A 23,745-nucleotide genomic window follows, 5' to 3' on the forward strand; every position below is an offset into this window, starting at 1 on the left:
AACCACTAGGCTACCCTGCCGCTACCCTGCTACCCCACATCCTGAAATGCATAAAACAACGGCGGAGAACATTGAGCGGGAGAGCATGCTCTCGAAGATGGCGATAGGAACAAGGCATCCGACACGGATAGTGTTATGAAATCTTCATGTATTTTTCCAGGCTTGGGGTCGATGAGGTGGAAGGAAGTAGGTTACGAGTGTGAATCTGATGACGCTAGCAACCATAAGGGAGATGGTGCGTCGAGGAAGGTTGGCGTCAAGTACGAACAGAATGAGCTGTACTCCAGTCGCTCTGGGGGTGAATTGGAAGAGTGAAGATAAATTACCTGTGTTGGCAGGTGTGGTGAAGATCTTGGAGCGTGAGCCTTGCACCGATGGTCATGGTAAAGATGAATCTGGTACAGTAGGAGTGATTTTTGGAGAAAGTGCACCACATGTGGTTTCAGGTTGGGTGCGGATGCATTGGTGAAGGTAACCTGAAGTGGACTTGTGATTGTTTCTTCCTTCCAGAGGGAGCAGGCGCCACGCGAATGAGACCTGTTCTCGCTTTGCTCTCATGAACAGGGTGCCATTGAAAGGAGTTAATGATTACTGTGGTAGCTGTGAGGGTGAAGCTGGATCAACTAATGTTGAAGATTCCCGGTGTTTGACACCTGCCAGCGAGTGTTTCAGGTGCCAAGCTTATGGTTGTTTCAGCAGTGTGTAGGAGGGCGATTCCTAGATGTGAGAAGTGTGCAGGAGGGTATGGGACAAGGGATTATGAAGTATTGGTGAAAGAAGCCGTGTGTGTTAACTGTATGGGTGCCCATGCTGGGGATCAGAAGTGCAAGAGAAGCAGGTGGAGGTTGCCAGGGTCAGATTTGTACGTGTTTGCGGAGACAGTGAAGTGCAGGAAGATGGGTCAAGGGTGAGGGATCCTAAGAGGCTCCCGGTGTGTAGTACATTTTTGACCAAATGAAATATGCTTCAGGAAAGTTGGCTTTTTAGCGTCCATTGGCATGGTTAACTGTACTGCAGAAATGGAATGTAAATCAGAGAAAATAGTTGTGGCAGCTGCAGAGAAGTACTTGGGTTTGAGATTTTACTACAGAAGAGTTACAGGGTGTGTTAAATGGTAGTGTCCCATCCTCCTAGGGCGTCAACCTGGTGTAGGATCAAAATAGTGGAATGTGGTGGTGGGTTTTTGAGTATAAGGTTAGTTGGCAGTGTCATTTTTTATTTCCCCTTTTTGTAACAAAGTATAACACATTTATACTCCAGTACAATTCATTGGTGGCTGGAAATGCACTATTAATATTGGATGCCAACCGCTGTTAAACCTCATCGAAGAAGGTTCCTAATGCAGAGGACAAGACCCCTGCAAAACAATACCAGCTTCACAAGCTTTAAATCGACAGGTTAGTGGTAAAAAAATGTTACATCTTTACAATAATAGGGTCAAGCCATGGCATGATATAAGTATGATGAGTTTGCCTTTTGTGAAGAGAATAAAAACATTATATTAAGACATGAGCATGCGTGACAAGGACAGCTTGGGCTCATCTGATTGGCAGGGCTAAGCATGAATAGTCATTGAAAAAGATAAAAAACATCCACTACTACATTTTCCCACTAAAGAGAAAATGATTAATATGTGAGCCATTTCCCATTTGTCCGATTTAATATTGTAATGCAAAATACTGTGGTTGCCGCATGTGATGTCGACGCATGGTTCGTTTTCATACTTTCAAATGTAACGAGTGTTAAAATAGAAATATGAAAGGTTTAGTGCACTTCCCGCCAGCTGTTACACAGAACTGGCGTGAAGGGTGTTTGGGCGTGGATAAAAGTCATGACGCCGATAGACAAAAGCAAACAACTAAGGTGGTAAGGGATTTTGTAGAAGCTTTAATCATTTATTTTTGCAGTCACCCAGCAATCCCGTACAGTATACACATTTACAGTTTAAAAATAGGTTTTCAAAAATAAAATGTTTCATATTTACCTAACCAGTCAAGCCATTTAGTTAGTACAACATCAAATTAGTACACAGTTCTTCCTAAACAAGTAGGTTTGACAAATTTCTAATTAACCTAGAAAATCCTATTAATACAAATAGCATTTATAAAGCTTGATTTAATTATCTACACCTACATTCTAATATTGCCATACAAATACAAGTATTACTTTAGGCAAAAAGGAATATGCAGGGTGGACAAAGATACAATTCCCAGTCAAAACAAGATTAACCACATTGTTTGCCCTTTTTAGGGACAGAGACTAGTTTAGCAACTGGCCCTCCTTTGGTCTAGGTCATCAATGGGGGAAACATGGTCATAGAGCAATTGCATTATTAATTGTAATTTGGGTGATCAGTGGAGCTCCCCAACACCAAGTGGCTGGATAATCGGCTCATTAACATTGAACATCAAATTGAAATAGTGGTTTGAAAGTAGCATTCATCTGAAATTAACATTGACTGAAATGGCATGTACTTAACCTTTAATGTATACATTGGCCTCAGGGATACTGTATAATAGAGCATGGCAATTGGGACAACACTGAATGCAGTCCATCACCCATGACACCTACTGTACAAGCAGGTATAACCAACACCAAAGTTGGTAAATATTGTCTTTGTTAGCGGAGCTCCCTAATGAAGATGAATGAATCAGTCAGTATACACATTCATTGGTTATACAGTATAATGACTGAAGTGCATCATCCTACTAAAGTGCCAGAAGGCATCTGCTCAATTATGTTGATGAAAAGTTGCCTATTGTATGTGAGCATTCCATTTAATTGAATGTTTTTCGTGGTGTGTAAGTGCAATGGAATGAGGGTCAGGGAAAAGCTAATCTGACTGCATTTCCAAGTGAGCAATAAAACTAATTTAGAGACTTCCAGAGGCATCAAGGACAAATCTATTTTTTTAGTGGAAATAATTGAAGTTTAGATGGTATGATACACTAAATGTTTCCTCCTTGGCCTAAATTATATAAGATAATGCAGGACTTCTATACATGGACAGATTGCTGCTAATGTTGGCATGTGTGAACCATCAACCTACATGCGTATCAACCTCTGTATATGTATAGGCCAGAGGGCTCCCCCCCCCTTACACTAGGACTTTGGTCATGAAGGTGGTGGCGAGGGCCAGGTGCAGGATTCTCATTCGGGGCTGGCCCGGGGCAGCGTTACACAGGTCCGAGCTACAGCAGGTCTTGTTTACGCTGTAGACTGTGACGTTGGAAATGGAAGGGAACGTGGTTGTAGACACCTTATTGCAGTCGTTCATTTTCAGGCAGCCTTTTGTCTTGATTTCCAAAACATGAGCTGTGGATGAAAAGACATAAATAATGTGGTGCCTCTTGACTTATTTACTTGGGCATCGTCGTGCCAAGCGGCGCATAACCCAACAAACTAGGAATCGTAAGTGGTTTTCCATAAGCTTTTTGCCCCAAGGCAGAAAGCTGACAAGTGAAATTTTAGCATCTGCAAAGGGATAGTAGCAGGTTGTCTTCCTTCCTTTTTGGCTTCTGAAGAGGACAGAGGCTCTTAAAAAGGTGCAAAAACACACAAAATAAAAAATAAACTTACTGTTGTACTGGTCTTTGTAGCAAACTTGCACTTGTCTTTTACCAATTTCGCTGATACTGTAAGCTACTTCTTGAGGAAAGTCCTTACTTGCAATGACTGCTATATGGATGTTGAACGCACTAAGTCGCGCTGGATAAGAGCATCTGCTAAATGATTACAATGTAAGACACCAGTGACCTGTGTCAGCCAGTCCTTTGGTCCTTACCTGCTTTTCCGACACCGTTGAAACATTGCTCGTCAGCGCCGCAGGTGACTTTGGTCTGGAACACGTTGAAGATGCAGAGCTCACAGTTGAAGCACTGCAGAGCCTGGCCTGGGATGAGAAAGCAGGATAAATAAAAACCAAGCAATAAATTACCATGCCATTCTACAAATCATCATGTTCAAGGAAACATTCTTGTAGATGACCTAATGCGTGTTGATGCAATCCTACATCATTGAGACAGTCTGTTAATATGGGCCAAACAGCGGTTTAGTCGACGACTCCCACCCGGTTTTGTACACTTCAGTGGATGAAGGGCCCAACCTGCGTAGGTACCATTATGGTTAATCATAGAAGGGCATGGTTGTTTGAATATTTGTTCACTACTCAAAACAAAGTTCTGTAGCTTTTGATGGGGACAGACAAAATGGCTGCTTCCCAGTAAGCGCTACTCCAAAACAGAGCAAAATCGGGTCAGGGAACTACCCTACTTTTATAAACAAGTAGTTTAGTGGTTTTAGGGGGCAGAGGAGGAATGGTCTGCCGGAAACTACAGAATGAACTGAATGACCGCAACAACCATAAATTCAACAAATTAGTTGCAAGTCCCTGAGCAAGTTGACTTATTCAAATAACCCTCCCAGAAACACACGCAGTACCTTAGGAGTTCAAAACCTGGCCAACAAAAGTGTACGTATATACCAGTGTGTGCACGTCAACCCCCCAAAAATGTATGCCTTTCCATGAAAGCAGGAAAACATGGTATGACCTTCAATTATCAATGTCTGGTGGACAAAAATCATTTAAGCAATTTGATTGAACCAAGGAACGTTGGGTTGCTTAGAAAGGTTGTAAAAGCACCATTCAGAAGACTGCTCGCTCCCCCCCCCCCACCCAAACACTGGTTTCGGTTACACCCCATCGCAGATAAGTTCAGACTCGGGTTACAAAGTGCCACTCCTGATCATAAAAAAACCCCACCAAACTGCCATTGAATGTGAGTGGATCTCCACAATCCAACCAAATGACTCAACTGCTTGGGTGTCATGTTCCACACAATATATACACACAAAAGTATGTGTACACCCAATTAGTGGAATCGGCCATTTCAGCCACACCCATTGCTGACAGGTGTATAAAAGCGAGCACACTGCCATGCAATCTCCATAGACAAACATTGGCAGTAGAATGGCCTTACTGAAGAGCTTAGTGACTTAATGTAGCACTGTCATAGGATGCCACCTTAACAAGTCAGTTCGTCATTTCTGCCCTGTTAGAGCTGCAAGTGCGGTTGTTGTGAAGTGGAAATGTCTAGGGGCAATAACGTCTCAGCCGCGAAGGGGTAGGCCATATAAGCTCACAGAATGGGAACCCCAAGTGCTGAAGCGCGTAAAATAGTCTGTCTGTTGCAACACTCACTACCAAGTTCCAAATTGCCTCGAAGCAACGTCAGCACAATAAACGTTTGTCGGGAGCTTCATGAAATTGGTTTAAGGCCTAGCAGCCGCACACACCTGAAGATCACCATGCGCAACGCCAAGCGTTAGTTGGTGTAGTGTAAAGCTCGGCACCATTGAATCACGTTTCCACTCGAGTCCATCACTCCAGAGAATGCTCTTCACCACCTGGCAGGCCGATGGAAAAATCTGGGTTTAGCGGCTGCCAGGAGAACCATCTGCCCCAATGCATAGTGCCAACTGTAAAGTTTGGTGGAAGGAGGAATAATGATCTGGGGATGCTTTATTGTTTGAGCTTGGCCTCTTAGTTCCAATGAAAGGAAATCTTAACGCTACAGTGTACAATGACATTCTAGAGGAGTGTGCTTCCAACTTTGTGGCAACAGTTTGGGAAGCCCCTTTCCTTTTTCAGCATGACAATGCCCCTGTGCATAAATTGAGGTCCATACACAAATGGTTTGTTGAGATCGGTGTGAAAGAACTTCTGGTCTGCACAGAGCTCTGACCTCAACCCCATTGAACACTTTTGGGATGAATTGGGACGCCGACTGCGAGCCAGGCCTAGTCGCCCAACATCAGTGCCTGACCTCAGTAATGCTCCTGGCTGAATGGAATCAAGTTCCCACAGCAATGTTCCAACATCTAGTGGAAAGCCTTCTCAAATTATAGCAGCAAGGGGCGGGCGGGGGGGACCAACTCCATATTTATGCCCATGGTTTTGGAATGACATGTTCGACAAGCAGGTGTCCACGGTCTTTGATGCACTACATGACAAAGTATCATTGTGACCTTGCAGACATTGATTCAGCTTTTATCCAACTTTAAAGCCACTCCGTGTATCAAAACATCTTGTTGCCATTTGAGCTGATCATTCAATCATTGTTTGAATTCCATTCTTTAGGTTCAAATATGAAATAAGGTGTCGTTCCGACAAGACATCCTTGAGGGAATACGCAGAGAAGGCAGACGGGACAGATGTAAGCGCACAAGTAAACTTCCACTTGTCAACCTTCCCACTTAATGCTTTGACCTAAAAGCAGCAAAATGCTGATATTTTTCCACTTATTGGTCTTCTGACCAATCAGAGCAGCTCTTTTGATAATAATTGTTCTAAAGAGCAGAGTTGGACTGCCTGTGTTAACTCAGCCTAAGTGACGGTTTCCCCAGACACAAATCAAGCTTAGTCCTGGACTACAAAGCTATTTTGACCATGCTTTTTAGTTCAAGACTAGACTTAAATGTGTCTGGGAAACCGTCCCCATGAGTGAAAAATAATCAATTGTCCTCAATGAGAATGCTAATTCCCCTACCACTACAGTACGTACAACAACCTACAGGCTCAGCTCCTGGAAGCACACCAAACAAGGTTGCCATACTGTGCATAGTAACGTACGGGCCTACGTAACGTACATGAGTCATGACATGAATGTTTGTCAGTCTTGGGGCCGCACCTTGACATTACCCTTCACAAATCCAGTCAAACCCGTTACCCAGTCTCTCCCATCGCCCCACCAAATCGGTCACCACCTCACAAAAACAGGGGACAGTCAGGTTGCGCAAACAGAACTGCTCCTAGGCTTACAGTTGGCTGCATTCCTGCCACAACAGGTCATTTACCGACGCAATGAGGGGGTTAAGGATGAGCACACAAGCCTTGTTCGGACACGCAAGAGCATGGGGAGACAGCGAGTCATATGGGAACTGACTGAGGCACCATAATGGTAGTCTGATTCTATATTCGTCATCATGGGGAATGTTCACCACACAAGCAACCTCTTAATAATTGTGTCTCCACCATCGTTGCCTTTTAAGAGGACAGTGACCATTGAGTATGAATAAACAGTTACTCATACAACTCACCCTAAAATAAAATGCACAAAAAAAATGTGGCCTATGACTGTCAAAAGGTTATACTTTAAGGCAGACTGGACATACTATATGTTTAGGACATACATTATTAGAAACAATATGGTTTGTGTTATACTGTATAAGGCTAATTATTATTATTATTACATGGACAAAGTGTAAGGCAGACTGATAAATACACAGGATTACCATGTCACAAAATAGTCGTCATGGGGAATTTTATTGGCCTGTAGCAACATTCAAGCATCTTAAATTCCCCCATCCGAAATAAAACTCCTTGTGGGCCTATGCAGTATTGCATGGATTCCATTCGAACTACCAAGCCAACAAAAACAGACCTGATAAGCAGTTGTATAGTGCCCTGTACAGTCCTCAGCCCTATTTAGGTTTTTGTATATTGTCGGGTGTTTTATGTTCTGTAAGGAGTTTTACGCAAGCAGCGGTGTAAAAGTATTAAATTGTATTTTTGGGGTATCTGTACTTCATTTATATTTGAAAACTTACTTTACTACAATCCTAAAGAAAATGTACTTTTTATTTCATACATGATCCCTGACACCCAAAAGTATGTTACATATTGAATGCTTAGCAGGACAGAAATGGTCCATTCACACACTTAAAAAGGGAACATTCCTGGTCACCCCTACTGCCTCTGATCTGGTGGACTCACTAAACACACATTCTTAAATTTGTAAATTACATCTGTGTGTTGGTGTGCCCCTTGCCGTCTTGTTTTCTTAATATAAAAAAGGAACTTGAAATGATTAATACTTTAACAGTAACATTTACTTTTGATACTTACGTAGATTTAAAATCAAATACTTTTACTCAAGTAGTATTTTACTGGGTGACTGCCACGCGAGTCATTTTCTATTACCTGAGTAAAATTACAGTATGACAACTGGGTACTTTTTCCACCACTGGATGCAAGGCAACATTGTGAAAACAGACACAATGCCATCTTAACAAAGATACCTAAAGTAAACTGGTAGCATAAGGAAACATTCTCCCTGTGTTACTGTTGGACATACGCTTATCACATTGTACAAAAACACTACATTTGCAGATCCTCATCTCATCAGGCAAATGAGCAAAACAGACTTGATAGATTTCTAACATGAGTACCAAAGTTGTCCACCTGATGACAATGTGGCCTGATGAGACTCCCATGGTGTGTCGTAATCTAGAGCCTTGACCAGGCAGATCAAGGCTTTCAACAAACATTGTGTATTGAATTATAGTGAATGAAAAAGGTAGATCAGGATTCCGTAAAATAACCGATCAGGTTATTCAGGACAATTGGTTACGCATCTCCCAGTTCTAAGGCCCACCATGAAGTACAGTGCAACAAAACAATTGAGAAGGGGAAGACAGTGGCTTCATGGATGTGTTGATTCTATTCATTTTAAAATGGTCTAATGTGGTCTCAACTGAGCAAGTCTCATCTTATTTAAATAACCTGGACATATAGTACACAAAACATTTTGCTTAAGCCTAAAATCCTTTACAAATAAAGTCTGGAACTACTCCAATGTTCATTCCAACCGGTGTTCAGTAAAGCCGAGCAAAAGCCAAAGTATTTAGTATTGTTTGCCTTTCCCAATTTCTGTTTCCCCTAAAATGTTTTCTAAAAAAAAAGGTTACACTACATTAGCAAAAGTATTTAAATACCCAATAAATTACTGGGAGTTTATATATGGAGTGAGTATATATGGACTCTTTATTTTCATAGTTGACACCTGCTCAAACACATAATTCCAAAATAAGGGGCATTAATATGGGGTTGGTCAACCGTTGCTGCTACAACAGCCTCTACTCTTCTGGAAAGGCTTTCCACTAGATGTTGGAACATTGCTGCGGGGACTTGCTTCCATTCAGCCACAAGAGCATTAGTGAGGTCGAGCACAGATGTTGGGTGATTAGGCCTGCTTACATTTGGCGTTCAAATTCATCCCAAAGGTGTTCGATGGGGTTGGGGTCAGGGCTCTGCAGGCCAGTCAAGTTCTTCCACACCGATCGACAGTTCTGTATGGCCCTCGCTTTGTGCACGGGGGAATTGTCATGCTGAAACAGTAAAGGGCCTTCCCCTAACTGTTACCAAAGTTGGAAGCACAGAATCATCAAGAATTTCATTGTATGCTGTAGCATTAGATTTCCCTTCACTGGAACTAAGGGGTCCGAACCATGAAAAACAGCCCCGGACCATTATTCCTCCGCCACCAAACTTTACAGTTTAAGATGGCATCCTACGACGGTGCCACTTTGAAAGTCACTGAGCTCTTCAGTAAGGCCATTCAACTGCCAATGTTTGTCTATGGAGATTGTGTGGCTGTGTGATTGATTTTATACACCCGTCTGCAATGGTGTGGCTAAAATAGCCAAATCCACTCATTTCAAAGGGTATCCACATACTTTTGTGTTCATAGTGTACCATAATTCCCGTGACAATGTAGTTGTCAAGTAAAATGTTTCACCTTGAGGGTGTCAGCAATGCACACTAGTTCTACACCGTGTCCCTGAAAGGTTACACCTTTTACTCTGACGCCATCTGGTGGCATTTTCTAAACTATACATATTGTATACTGCCCTCAAAGTACATTTAAGTTTTTACACAAGTCCTACAAACACATCCTTAGTACTGTTAGAAAGGTAAGAACTGTGGGATTCAGCTAAAGGTATCAACATTTGCAAAACTAGTTTCTATTGCACAAATTCAGGTAGGCCCCTCCCATTTGTTTTCTAGTGAATACACTGAAGTATTACACTGAACAACACTGAGCCAAAAGAGTAAGCGAGCAACATTACATTTTCATACGATCTTAGTTTCACCAACAAAAAAACTTCAGGGGAACCTATGCAAATGTATGAAATCATGTTCTGAAAATATTTGGTAAAAATCATGAGGAATGAGGCCAGAAATTGTGTGTCATTTTGATTCTTACATAGTCACAATTCAGGAAGAACTCAGTCAAGGTAGATGATTGCAGAAAATCCTATAGTAAGGGTGTGGTTTGAAACCTGAGCTGGGACAAAGGCATGCTTCGTGGAACTAAGGTATTTAAAACTTTGGGTCACACATAAAAACAGCAAGCCTTTAAAAATCACATGCATAATGTGGACAGGTTCTGACACGCAATCTAGGCGAGTTTAGTATGCCTGGATCTGTGCTTAAGGGTTTGACAAACCACACATACCAACCCTAAAACATCAAATAGGGTGGAGTGAATTCACCGAAAATAAAATAGTACAAGAGCCACCAAGTTAGGAATAAGAGTTTCATGGCAAATTAAAGATATAGTTCACCCAAATTATGAAGTTTCCTTAGCCTGTTAGCAATACATGTTATTCTTTACCAGAGGGATTTTTAAAATGCATTTTATTTCACCTTTATTTAACCAGGTAGGCCAGTTGAAAACAAGTTCTCATTTACAACTGTGACCTGGCCAAGATAAAGCAAAGCGACAAAAACAGTTCCACATGGGGTAAACAAACATATAGTCAATAACACAATAGAAAATCTATGTACAGTGTGTGCAAATCTAGTAAGATTAGGATATACTACAAGCCACCAGGGTCTGAACTTGAATGGAAAATGACTGAGGATAATAGCGGACAATATTGCCACTCCTAGTTGCCATATCTTCAATCTAAGCCTACTAGAAAGTGTGCGCCTTCAGGCCTGGAGAGAAGTTAAAGAATTTCCGCTACCCAAGAATAGTAAAGCCCCCTTTACTGGCTCAAATAGCCGACCAATCAGCCCGTTATCAACCCTTAGAAAACTTCCACTTATAGGGAAGGACATTCAACAAGCATAGAACTTACACAAATGACTGATTGGCTGAGAGAATTATAAAACGATTGTCGGGGCTGTTGTGTGGCTTTTGACATTATCGATCAGTCTGCGGCCTGAAAATCCTGTTATAGCGTTACACCCCCTGCTAGATTGTGGATAGATTTACCTGTCTAACAGAACACAGATGGTGTTCTTTAATGGAAGCCTCTCCAACATACTCCAGGTAGAATCAGGAATTCCCCAAGGCAGCTGTTTAGGCCCCTTACTTTTCAGATGACTCAACCTTCTTGCCGTTTGTGCTGTTGTCTGTGCCCAATGTTTGTACCATGTGTTTCTGCCTTGCTATGTTGTCTAATGTCTCTTTATGTAGTGTTGTGCCTTGTGGTGTGTTTTGTCCTATACACAAAAGTTTGGGGTCACTTAAATGTTCTTGTTTGAAAAAAAGCTATTTTTTTGTCCATTTAAATAACATCTCTTGATCAGAAATACAGTGTAGACATTGTTAATGTTGTAAATGACTTGTAGCTGGAGTTTCAGAAGAAAGTTTTGTTTCTGGACATTGAGCCTGTAATCAAATTCTACGAATGCTGATGTTCCAGATACTCAAGGTTCAATAAAAATAGACACTGTATATGTCAGCTACTACAGAGACTGCAACATTTAATTTTAGAGTGGGTGGCAAGGAATATATTAGTCCTAAATATTAATAAACTTACAGCATTGTATTTGGGACATGCACTAAACCTCAACTAAATATTGTAATTCATAATGTGGCAATTGAGCAAATTGAGATTAAACTGCTTGGAGTAATCCTGGATTGTAAACTATCATGGTCAAAACATGATACAACAGTAGCTAATCTAAATGTATAGCTTCCGTCCCTCTTCTCGCCCCTACCTGGGCTCGAACCAGGGACCCTCTGCACACAACAACTGACACCCACGAAGCATCGTTACCCATCGCGCCACAAAAGCTGCAGCCCTTGCAGGGCAAGGGGAACAACTATTTCAAGGTCTCAGAGCGAGTGACGTCACCGATTGAAACGCTATTAGCGCGCTCCACCGCCAACTAGCTAGCCATTTCACATTGGTTACACTAAGATGGGGAGGAGGCTGTCCATAAAGCGCTGCTCTGCCTTAACACAGTCAACAAGGCAGGTCCTACAAGCCCTAGTTTGGTCACATCTGGACTACTGTCGTGTGGTCAGGTGCCACAAAGAGGGACTGGTTCAGAACAGGGAAGTGCAGCTGGCCCTTAAATGTACATGGAGAGCTAGCATTAATAACATGCATGTCAAGTTCATGGCTCAAAGTGGAGGAGAGATTGACTTCATCACGGCTTGTTTTTGTTCGAGGTGTTGACAAGCTGAATGTGCCGAGCTGGTTTAAACTACAAGCACACAGCTCGGACACACATGCATTCCTCAAGACATGCCAGAGGTCTCTTCACAATCCACAAGTCCAGAACAGACTATGGGAGGCGCACAGTACTACATAGAGCCATCACTACATGGAACTCTATTCCACATCAGGTAACTGATTCAAACAGTAGAAGCAGATTATTATATATTTTTTCTCCACACTTTATGAAACAGTGGAGTCAAGAGACACACGCATACGGGCAATTGCACACGTTCACTAATATTGTTGTGTAGTGGTATCATACATTGTGTTGTGGATGTGGTGGTGTGACAGTTATGTACTGTTTTATCCTTTGTTGTGTGTAATGTGTCTTAATGTGTTTGGATCCCAGGAAGAGTAGCTGCTGCCTTGGGAGCAGCTAATCGGGATCCCTAATAAAATACCAATTACTACATAGCAGGATCAATGAGTAAGCCAGCTAACTTTTTTTCAAGACCGGCTTGAAATTGGAATGGTCTAATTGACTTTAAACATTTCAGCTTTCTTCATTAAAATCAGAAAATAAGTTGTTTATCAAGTTTAGCTGACTAACTCACTCATCGATCCTGCTTTGTAGTATAGGCCTACCGATCTGGCCACTGTCTCAAACTTTTTAGCACAAATTCAATGCAAGTCAGTGGTACCGCTATTAGCGTTTCCACTTCATATCCAAATCTATGAGTAGCCTAGCTTCATTGAGGTGCACAGATACTTTAGGGTGTTTTGGAAATGTAATTGAAAAAAAATTGAAAAAGTTAGCATTTGAAAGTGGCCAGGTCAAGAAAACCAAAGCCTGGATCGCTGTCATACCTTGTCCATAGACTGCTTACAGGGTAAGGAAACCAATTTTATTCTGTAATTTGGGTTAACTATCCATTTAACCATAAATAAATAAATAAATAATTGATGACATTCCTTTATAAAGCATTGTTATCTGCTGACCATATGGTCCTATATAGTCAATAAGGTTCAAGTCATCCCAGCTTTACAAAATGGGCTACATTAGCCCAAGATGTACTCTTCAGGAGTAACGGTACCATCAGGCTCCTTAAGGTCCTGTAACTCCTTAAGATCCAAGGACCTCATGTTATTTTCAGAGGTAGACTGGCTCTGGCAGCCAAACACTCAATTTAAACCGAATCCATTCTCAATTGTAATAAGGTTCGAGAAACAAAGCCCTTTAGTTTCATATCACCTCCAAATAATTTCACAAATGCATAATACACTTACTGTACACAATTTTAACCGGTTCTAACAGTAGCAGCCAACAGTATTTTTAAGTTACATTTTTCTGGCAGCCTTCATCCTTTACACACAGGTGTCCAGGAACATGCTAGATAGCTCATTAGTACAGGTGGTCCCTCAGTCTTCTGTAAACACACACTAACATGGAGCTATGGCAGTGTAGGAACACTAACCCTATAAAAAAGGTGCAAATCAATTTAACGTTTGTTTTTGAAAATGATTGCTAATTCAAATGGTCCTTATGCTTCCAAAATCAAGTCACAAGTAATGCGTATTAATGTTCAGACCAAGCTTTGGGGCTCTTAAGAGCCACTGAACAGGCTGATTGGCACATGGGTTCTGTTGCTCATTAGAAAACGAATAAAATGGATTTCAGTCTTCCTGAACAATATCTTGTTTGGTTATTGATGTTTGCCCCCCTGTAGGCACTGTAGGATAGCTATAATATCCTCAAAATCCCAAGAATTAATTTAAGATCAATCTAATTGTAGTTGACCGAGGATGTTTAGTGGCGCAATTCCACATCTAACTAAGGTGTTCGGTGCAGTATTTCTCAAGTAAAAAAAAAAACGTGTGAAGTGTGGTCTTATGTAAACAGAGCTGCTAGGCAAGTCTGTCACACTGTTATTGGATGAAGTGCAAATCACCGCACCCACGTTAGTGGGTAAATGGACATAAACAAATCCAAACCAAACCTTAATTTTACCCAGTGTGATTTTCCAAACTGTTTGAGACAAGATTGGTCATAGTCAAAGTTATTACATTTACACTAAGTCAATTTTGACACTAACATAATTGACTCAGATGCCACAGGCTGTTTTCAAAGGGATTCATTGTTTATTAAAGGCAGTCCCTTCTTAACAAAGTTATTCTGTAGAGAACAGTGGAGGAAGGGGAGGACCATCCTCAAATTTCATAATTGTAAACCGTATCTAAAAAGGATAACTCAAAACTATACAATATATTCACACCACCAAATAATTGATTAAAACATTTTTTGCAATGGTCTACAGTAGCCTCAACAGCATGCTGTAGGGTAACATGGTGTTGCCAGAGGACAGCTAGCTTCTGTCCTCCTCTTGGTACATTGACCAAAAAACAATCAGATTGACAGAAATATGGCTGAGACGCAAAGAAAGTTCTCAAGAATGATCAGATTAATATTGCCATTGAGAACATTCAAAACAAAACGAGACATGACCTTTCAAGGTCAGTCTCGCAAAAATATGCATTATTGTGTTCTAACTACCCGCTCTTCAAAGCGTTCTGAACAAGTTAAGGGAATCGTTCACAACCATTGGCACATTCTAAAATCCGATGATGTCTCGGTAATGTGTTTTTGGACCTTCCCTTGGTCGTATTCTCACGGGGCAGAAATCTCAGAGACCAATTGGTAAACTCTGATTTACCACCGAGATATTCCTGAACAACGTCTATTTGCGCCCCTACTGGATGGAAATTACAAGTGTAATGGCTGTGCTCAATGCAATGGCACTTCTAAATGTAGATCCTTCAAACACCCACAAACAGGGACATCGATCCCAATCAAAGGTGTTATTACGTGATCCACTAAGGCAGTTATTTATCTTGTAACTTGTCCTTGTGGTAAAAATGATGTGGGTAAAACAAAGCGCAAATTAAAAGTACGCATCTCAGAGCATCGTAGCACCATTAGGTGCAAAAACTTTTCTTACCCAGTTGCGGCCCACTTTTTGGAGGCAGGCCACTCAATTTCGTCTCTGCGTTATATTGGCGTTGAACATTTCACCCTCCCTAGGAGAGGGGGTGTCCTTGATAATTTATTGTTAAAACGAGAGGCTGCCTGGATCTTTAACTTAAAGACCCTTGCTCCCTTCAGTCTCAATGTAGACTTTGATCTGAAGCCATTCTTGTGATTATTGTTACTTTGCCATTGTAATTGTTTGTCAGCTTGTGTAGTCTAAAATGAATCTATGATCGTATGCTATCCATTTGTTGTTTGTTTGCTGTTCTTTGTATGCCATTTTAATATCTGAGAATAAACCAATGATATTAGGCTACTCATGGCCATGATTACAGACACCTGTGTCTTCTGACACTATATAAACGAGTCATTCCGCAGGGTTTGTGATTATACCCTGATGAAGACAGCTTGGCTGTCGAAACGTTGGTAATGACATTTTTACATCTGAGCTCATAGTGTGTGCGGCCCTTTTATTTTGAAGTTTTCTACTCCGCTAGCCAGCACCTCGCCTAAATAGGTGTGCGTTTCTTTTTCTTCTAGGTTGTAAGTAACAAGAACATTTCCCAGACATATCTGATATGGGCAGAAAGCTTAAAATCTTCTTAGAATAACTGCACTGTCCAATTTACAGTAGCTAATACAGTGAAAGAATACCATGCTATTGTTTGAGGAGTGTGCACAGTTATTGATACATTTTCAATTTCATTAGGCACGTTTGGGCAGACTTGATACAACATTGCAATGGTTCAGCCTAAAACTGTGCACTTACACTGCTGACATCTAGTGGCAAATATTAAAATGGCACCTAACCTGGAATAATACATTGACCTTTCGCTTGCATTTCAAAGATAAAATACGTAATTTTTTTCCTTTTAATTGTCTTTTACCAGATCCTAGTGTGTTACATTCTCCGACATGAATGTCACATTTACACTAACTTCAAAGTGTTTCCTTTCAAATGGTATCAAGAATGTGCATATTCTTGCTTCAGGTCCTGAGCTACAGGCAGTTAGATTTGGGTATCACATTTGCTAACTGCTGACTGACTACAAAGCAACATTACTGCATGATTGTAATGGGTTTACTAATGTGTTAGTTCTATTAGCTATGTTAACTAGGACATTACTTTAGCTAATAAGGGGACAACGATGTAGGCTGTGTGTAGCAGTTATGACATGGTTTGGCTTGGAAAAGTTTTTTGCTAGGTCACATACAGCTGATGTGTTCATTGAAGTCCACAAACGAAGGGGAAAGGTGAGTAGAGACTACAATGAGACTACAATGGATACGTGGCTACAATTAAAGTGAACTGTTTATGCCTGATTAGGGGTTTATTCATTTGGCCGATTCTGTTTCTTCAACGGAAACAAACGAAGCGGGGTTAAAAAACGGAATTTGTCCAATCGATACTCGTTTTCAACTGTTGGACTAAGGATTACAGGCATGAGTCACTGTCTGTCCAATAATTTCTCTCACATGTGTGCTCCTACTTTGTAAACTTTTCATAGGCTAGGTTGTAGCAACCTCATGATAGGTTTAGGGAAAATGTAGTAGCTTAGACCTATCGACGTTAAATACAACTGGGTGAAAGGAATATGAATGACAGTCATCCAACATGCTGTAATAGAAATAATTCATGCTCATGAAAAATAAATCGTCCTCCATCATAAACGGCACTGACTGCCACATTAGACTCCTTACTCCAATGACCTACGTGTAATGAAACTGAGTAATGAACAAGGGCTTGGGCTACGGTAGCTACAATGTTACCATTTCTAGAAGCGCATCGTGCCAACAATCACTACTTAGCTAAGACAGATATGATTGATTAAATCAGTTTCAGATATTAATCTCAAATGTTTCATTGATGGCAATTGAAGACTCAAATAAAGGCCACGTCATTACCATCACGTCAATGAAGTGGGATGAGTAAAACTGTTCAAAAATATGTTGATTATTTTATTGTAACCAGTTTATGGAAGAATCCGAGTTCTTATTATACATTATTTTTTCCATACAAAGACTAAAAAAAATACACACACATCAGCATATTCAGTTAGCATTATAACATGGACAAATACCAGCAGATAATTTCATAATACTAATTTTGAACTTTTCAGATAAACTTGTACAATTATTTCTTTGCCCCTTCCCCGCTCTTTCTATGATACGAGGATCCGAACTTTCAAATGCGAACAATTAAGCTGATTTTCAGATCTTTTTCACTAGTAATTGGTCTTTTGACCAATCAGACCAATTATTTTGCCAATAAATTGGGCAAAAGTTCAGAATTTGGCTTCTTACGACATCCACGTGTTCTAATTGGCTGTAAAGTTAACCTATTGATATGATAAAGTATCGTGTATCTTATTACAAGAAAATACAGGTTAGCTTCGAATGATGAAGAGGATTGTCGAATATCGTTTAGTCTAAACAATTCATTACACACACATATCGAAGATTGTTTTTAGGTATGAAATTGATACCTAAATGAGACAAGCAATTGTTTCTTACCAACTGAAAAACACAGGCCAACTGCGAAAATGCTGAGAATAATTCTGTTCATCGTTGAAAAAAAGAAGTTTCGCAGGTTTCTATCCTTGCCTCTATGGACCGTTAGCTATGTTCTCAAACAACAGCTTTTCACCAACTCGCTATTTATAACCTCCCTCCCATCACCACAGACGCGTCGCCGTTATACAAGGTAGAGAGGTATCTTGGCCACGTTCAGTTGCAAAACGTCCTGAACGTTGCAGATAGAAATTCCACGAATAGAGCCGGCGACATTATTCTACGTGTCGGAGCAGGGCGTTGGACATACCTTTGAGGGAAGCATGTGCTCAAAATGAACCCCCTCCCATCCCCCTTAAAAAAACGTTTATAATTCACAGCTTCACAGAAATTCACAGCATACCAAATGCCACCATAGGCAATTATTAAACATGTTACATTTTTTATTATAGGCATATTTATTTCTGCAACAACACATCATCACAAATTGTAAGTAAGCTATTTTCAGTGCCTTCTAAACACATGATTGACATTGGGAAAATAGCTGATCCTTGAGGACGACTTGCGGGATTGGAAGGGCTGTGTTGGAGAGGCATGTTGTTCTACATAGCATATTTCTTTCTGAATGTTCCAACACGTTGCTTCCTGCTGAACATGCCCCAGCCCTCACCACACCCTAATTTGCCCTCCCACCTGTGCACAGGTGATGGTGGTGTTCAAGAGACAATAAGCAATGTTCTTTAGTTAGGGGGTGTCAAACTCATTCCATGGAGGGTCCAGTGTCTGATGTTTTTCGTTATTTCCTTTCAATTCGTGTCCAATTAAGACAAACAACCAGGTGAAGGGAGTTCCTAACTAATTAGTTACTTTAATTGATCAGGGGAGGAATTAAAACCTGCAGACACTCGGCCCACAGTGGAATGAGTTTGACACCAGTACTTTAGGTCATAGTTCTGTCAAAAACAATTATGTTGGCATTTTTGTGCCAATTTGAAAGTTCTGTATCATATTTTCCAAGACTAGCCTACATTAAATACACACGTAGGTTATGTCAATCGGTGGAGGCCGCTGAGGAGAGGAAGGCTCGTAATAATGGCTGGAATGGAGTCAATGGAATGGTATCAAACACTGGTTTCCATGTGGTTGATTCCGTTGATGCCATTCCAGCCATTGTTATGAGCCTTCCTCCCCTCAAGCAGCCTCCACTGATGTCAATATCCTCCAAAAAACAATGAATCCGTGTGTAAAGACAACGAACTCCCCTGTACTTTGTCAGAGTAAATAGAAGGGCACACTAGTGGTATACCTGGATTTCTCTTGCGACACAACTCTCATCTCCCCATCCTTTTACTGATGTTATTATGCCCAACAGAGCTTAATGCCAACCTAGTAGGCGACAGGTCATTCATTATATAGGCATGAGGAATCAGACAAAATAGGCCTACGTTATGTTAACAGTATTTCTATTTTTGTTTCCAATTAGTCTGCTGAAAGGAGAGGTAATCTAAATGTTGGGGAAGTGCATAACCTATGGAAAAACAGGCTCAAATAGACCGTTTCAAATACACAAAAATGAATATATTTCAATTGAAAGACATTGGTTGTGTAAAAATGAATATCTTGCAACTGAAAGACATTGGTTGTGTTATTTTCTGTGTCATAGTGTTTTCACCCCAGTATCTTTCCCGATATCTCAGGCTGCCTATCCTGTCTGAAATGTGTCTGTTGTTCTGTGAAAGAGCAGGGCCTGAGTTTCTTACTGTGCATGTGACCATTGACCGTTTTGTATATTTTTGACATTCTTAAACGGATTACATTTGAAGGTTAGCTCTATTGGAATATTAATATTAGAATGATTTGCCAATAATAATATCAGCTGTACATCTATATCCTTTGGAGGTGTGGCAGTTTGTTCTTTAAACCACAGTGTCTATGGTAAATACAGCTAATACGAAGTACATCTAGTTCCCTCCCTATACGTCTATATCCTTTGGAGGTGTGGCATTTTGTTCTTTAAACCGCTGTGTCTATGGTAAATACAGCTAATACGAAGTATATCTATTCCCCTCCCCATATGTACATCATAGGCCTGCCATACGATTAGGGGCTTTACCTACCTCCAATGTCAATGTGTGGAATTTTCCATCAGCAGTAGTAAGTCTCAAATATGCATGCGTGCTTGCGTACACACACACACACACACACACACACACACACCACACACACTGACACACACAACGCAATATAATAAGCTATGTGCATGCCAATTCAACCTGTGCCAACATGTTAGACAGATCACTGTCTGAAGGAGTCTGGTAAGAGACCATCGTCCTCCAGCACTGAATGTTGGAGTGATCAGAGAAACACAATTCTTTCAGTCATTGTCTTGGCCATCATGCACCAAATGAGAGCATTCCGCAATGTATGGTTGCTATTGTGTATTGTTTGCTTGTTATTCGGGCAACCCATTGGGCACAAACTGGTTCAATCAATGTTGTTTCAACGTAATTTGTCAACGTATTGTGACGTGGAAAATACATTGGATTTGAAAAAATTAATCAACTCAATTCTATGATCAATGTTCCAACATCAGACTATACACGCATTTCCATACAATACAACACATATAAACACACATAGACTAAACAATCTTTTGAGGATCCTTTTGGCACCATTCATACAAATTGAATCACTGTTATATTTTGGAAGTTACAGTATGTTGCCCAATGCAATCTCTCGAGTGCACTGCCCAGAAAGCATACACTTAACAACAAAATGACAATAGAAAAATAATGGTAATATCAGTAGGAAAGGAAGAGGAAACTTGTTGGCCTTCTGCCCAGTGTGCCCAAGGTGTGTGAGGAGAGACCAAAGGAGGGACAGGTCCTTACTTCTGATGCTGTGGTCAAAACTCCTGAACCATGTGGTGACCTCTCCCACTCTCCTCTCCCTTGGAAAATGTGACAGAGTCAGGGCAGTCACATGGTTGCGTACTGCTCATTTTACTAAAGAGGAGCAGCACTGTCTTGGGTAAAAAGTAGAATAATATATACTTTCAGAAAGTATTCACACCATTTGACTTTTGTGCTACAGCCCGAGGTAAAAATGTACACAAATTGTGTTTTTTAAATTTTTATTACAACACACAATACCCCATAATTCCAAAGTGGAATTATGTTTTTAGAAATGTTTAATTAATTAAAAATGAAAAGCTGAAATGTCTTGAGTCAATAAGTGTTCAACTCCTTTGTTAGGGCAAGCCTAAATAAGTTCAGGAGTCAAACTGTCAGGATAAAAAATAATGGAGCTAAGAACAGGCAAAATCCTAGAGGAAAATCTGTTTCAGTCTGCTTTCCACCAGACTCTGGGAGATTAATTCATATTTCAGCATGGCAATTACCGAAAAACACAAGGCCAAATCTACACTGGAGTTGCTTACCAAGAAAGACAGTGAATATTCCTGAGTGGCCGAGTTACAGTTTTGACTTAAATCTGCTTGAAAATCTATGACAAAACCTGAAAATGGTTGTCTAGCAATGATCAACAACCAATTTGACAAATCTTGAAGAATTTTGAAAATAATAAATGGCAAATGTTACAGTATGTGAAATGTCTCTGAAGCCACACCCTGAAACTCTCCCGAGTACAGGAGTTTCAGCGATGAGACAAGACTGTAACTACTATCAATTGGGGAGAAAAAAGGGGTGTATATATATATATATATAGTGAAATAAATGACTTGTATTAAGCCTTTTTTTTCTGTTAAAATAAGCTAAATATTTGCCAATGACATTTAGATAATTTAGCTTGGTACAAAAAACTAAAACACTAATATAATATATTTAGTCTTGCTTAGTTTTCACTTTTTGCAATGTATCCCTTGTTATATTATGGTTATATTGTTATGGTTATACTCTGTTTTGGGAACATCTACCCAAAATATTTCACATTTTTTATTACTTTACCAAACATATCATGGCACTAGTGAAAGTCAAAATCTGTAAAATTTGTGAACGTCTAAATCAATATTCGGGCCATTTAAACAGGGTGCGTCCCTCCTATAGACCAGGGGAGAAGGGCTCGATTTTGTCGTTCTGAGCATTTGCAATGCGTCTGCCTCCGACGTATAACAAATGTTTTACTTCCACACAAATGTACTTCTTTACTTATTTTAGGTTTCATGAAGTGTGTAGGTTGCATTCTTAATCGTACAGCTATGAAAGTTATGTATTTAAACCTGCCTGCTCGAGACGCATTCAGCGATTACTTTGCGTTGTCTGTGCAGTGAAGCAGTCGAGCTGGATAAAAAAAATTCAAAGGGCCGCCCCATAAATGGATGTAATGATGCAGCCGACCACCACAGGAAGGCAAATATACGTTTATTCGACAGAGGATGTGCACGTGGTTGTAGGAAGGTCTGGATGGCTGTCTTCTGACTTATAAAACTATGGGAAATCAATAAAATAAGTTATGCAAACGTACATTTAAAAAAAAAAAAGTAATTCTAGTGCCCGATTTTGGGGACTGTCAGTTTTAATAAATAACCTATCACGCTTCAGTTCACAGCTGTGCAGAGTATGTGAGTTGAGCGGAGTCAGGAGAGGAGCGTTCCCAATTTGACTGGAGCGCTGAGCGAGATTCCCAAAGGCTGGAGCATCGGCCTTTTAATCTCCTCCAATTTCGTTCCAGTAGTGCTCACTTAATTAGCTCAGGGCATGCCCGGCCCAGCATGCATTTGTAGTCTATTTGTAGCTACCCACTAGTGATGGGTCTTTCGCGAACGAGTCGGCTCTAAGACCCGGCTCTTGTAGGTGAACGTTGGGAGCCGGCTCGCATATCAGAAGAGCTAAATCTATTTATAAAATGTAAAAAAAAAATAACGTATGAATAATCAAAATATTTAAATGAATAGAATGAACTAATTCAAAGAACGAAAAAATACATCAAATAATATAGGCCTAAATGCTCAAGCACACATTCGTTCTGACTGTCTGATCAGACTAACAGCCTCACCTGTCGTTCCTGTCAATCAGACACGCAGTGTCAACCACTGAACCAAAGATGCATGAGGTTGGGCTGGGCCAATTCACTCACAGTCACACATTTAGCAGCCGAGGAGAGAGAGGAAGGACAGCTGTGAAGACAACACCTGGAAAATGAGTAGGAAGCACAGTAGCATTTGGATGCATTTTAATAATGTTGACAGTGTTAGAGCATAGTGTAGATTTTGCCAAAACAAAATCTCATATAAAGCCGGCTCTACGCACAACCTACACCGGCATATGCGAACTGTGCACCCAACTGTGAAGCTAGCTGTAGCGGAGTTTCGAGAAACTAGCGGGCCTGCTAGTGATAGTGGTGGAGCCAGCACCTTCACACGTGGAGATGTATCCACCCAGTCAAGTAGGCCTACTCTGCGTCCAACAGCAGCGCAGTCTTCTATGGAACAGTTTATGCCAAAGTCTATGTCTGTAGCAAAACAAGGCCAAATTGATATTGCATTGGCTAAAATGATTGCCACCGATTTCCAGCTATTTTTGATCATGGAGGACAGAGGTTTTAGAAATTATAGCAATAGTCTAAATCCAATGTACACAATTCCAAGCAGGAAACCCCTTTCAAAATCACTTATTCTACAACTGTATGAGAGCACACAGGCTTCAGTACGGGAAAGAGTCCAAAAAGCTACTGCAGTTTGCCTTACCACTCACTGCTGGACATCAAGGGTAACCACTTCTTACATGTCAGTTACATGTCACTTTATTGAAGATTTTTTCGATGTCTAGCGGTCTTCTGGACTGCTTTGAGTTCAGCGACAGACACACCTCACAACTTGGCAGAGGAACTGTTGAGAGTGGCCAGAGAATGGTAAGTAGATGGAAAAGTGGTCTGTTGTGTTAGCGACAATGCATCTAACATAGCCAAAGCCATGAACATTTTTAAATGGATCCATCATCCATGTCTTGCCC

The 23,745-nt window shown here is 40.7% G+C and overlaps 1 protein-coding gene across 1 annotated transcript; it reads right to left on the reverse strand.

The window, feature by feature from the left end:
- Window positions 1-1,867: 1,867 nt before the first annotated feature.
- On the reverse strand, window positions 1,868-17,936 carry LOC139372575 (sperm acrosome membrane-associated protein 4-like). Its single transcript, XM_071112319.1, has 3 exons — window positions 17,780-17,936; window positions 3,785-3,892; window positions 1,868-3,315 (listed from the first exon to the last, which is right to left on the reverse strand). The coding sequence occupies exons 1-3, from the start codon at window positions 17,829-17,831 to the stop codon at window positions 3,098-3,100; spliced, it is 378 nt and encodes a 125-aa protein (XP_070968420.1). The 5' UTR covers window positions 17,832-17,936; the 3' UTR covers window positions 1,868-3,097.
- Window positions 17,937-23,745: the final 5,809 nt, after the last annotated feature.

The sequence above is a fragment of the Oncorhynchus clarkii genome, chromosome 18 (genome assembly GCF_045791955.1).
Source record: "Oncorhynchus clarkii lewisi isolate Uvic-CL-2024 chromosome 18, UVic_Ocla_1.0, whole genome shotgun sequence".
In the NCBI taxonomy this organism is placed as follows: domain Eukaryota; kingdom Metazoa; phylum Chordata; class Actinopteri; order Salmoniformes; family Salmonidae; genus Oncorhynchus; species Oncorhynchus clarkii.

Bases quoted from the DNA above. Each gene is read 5' to 3' on its own strand.
- LOC139372575 (XM_071112319.1), bottom strand. From the start codon at position 17,831: ATGAACAGAATTATTCTCAGCATTTTCGCAGTTGGCCTGTGTTTTTCA. The intron at 3,893-17,779 runs GTAAGAAACAAT...TTCTCATCCCAG, and splicing joins TGGCCTGTGTTTTTCAGTTG to GCCAGGCTCTGCAGTGCTTC. The intron at 3,316-3,784 runs GTAAGGACCAAA...TTTCATCCACAG, and splicing joins CAACGGTGTCGGAAAAGCAG to CTCATGTTTTGGAAATCAAG.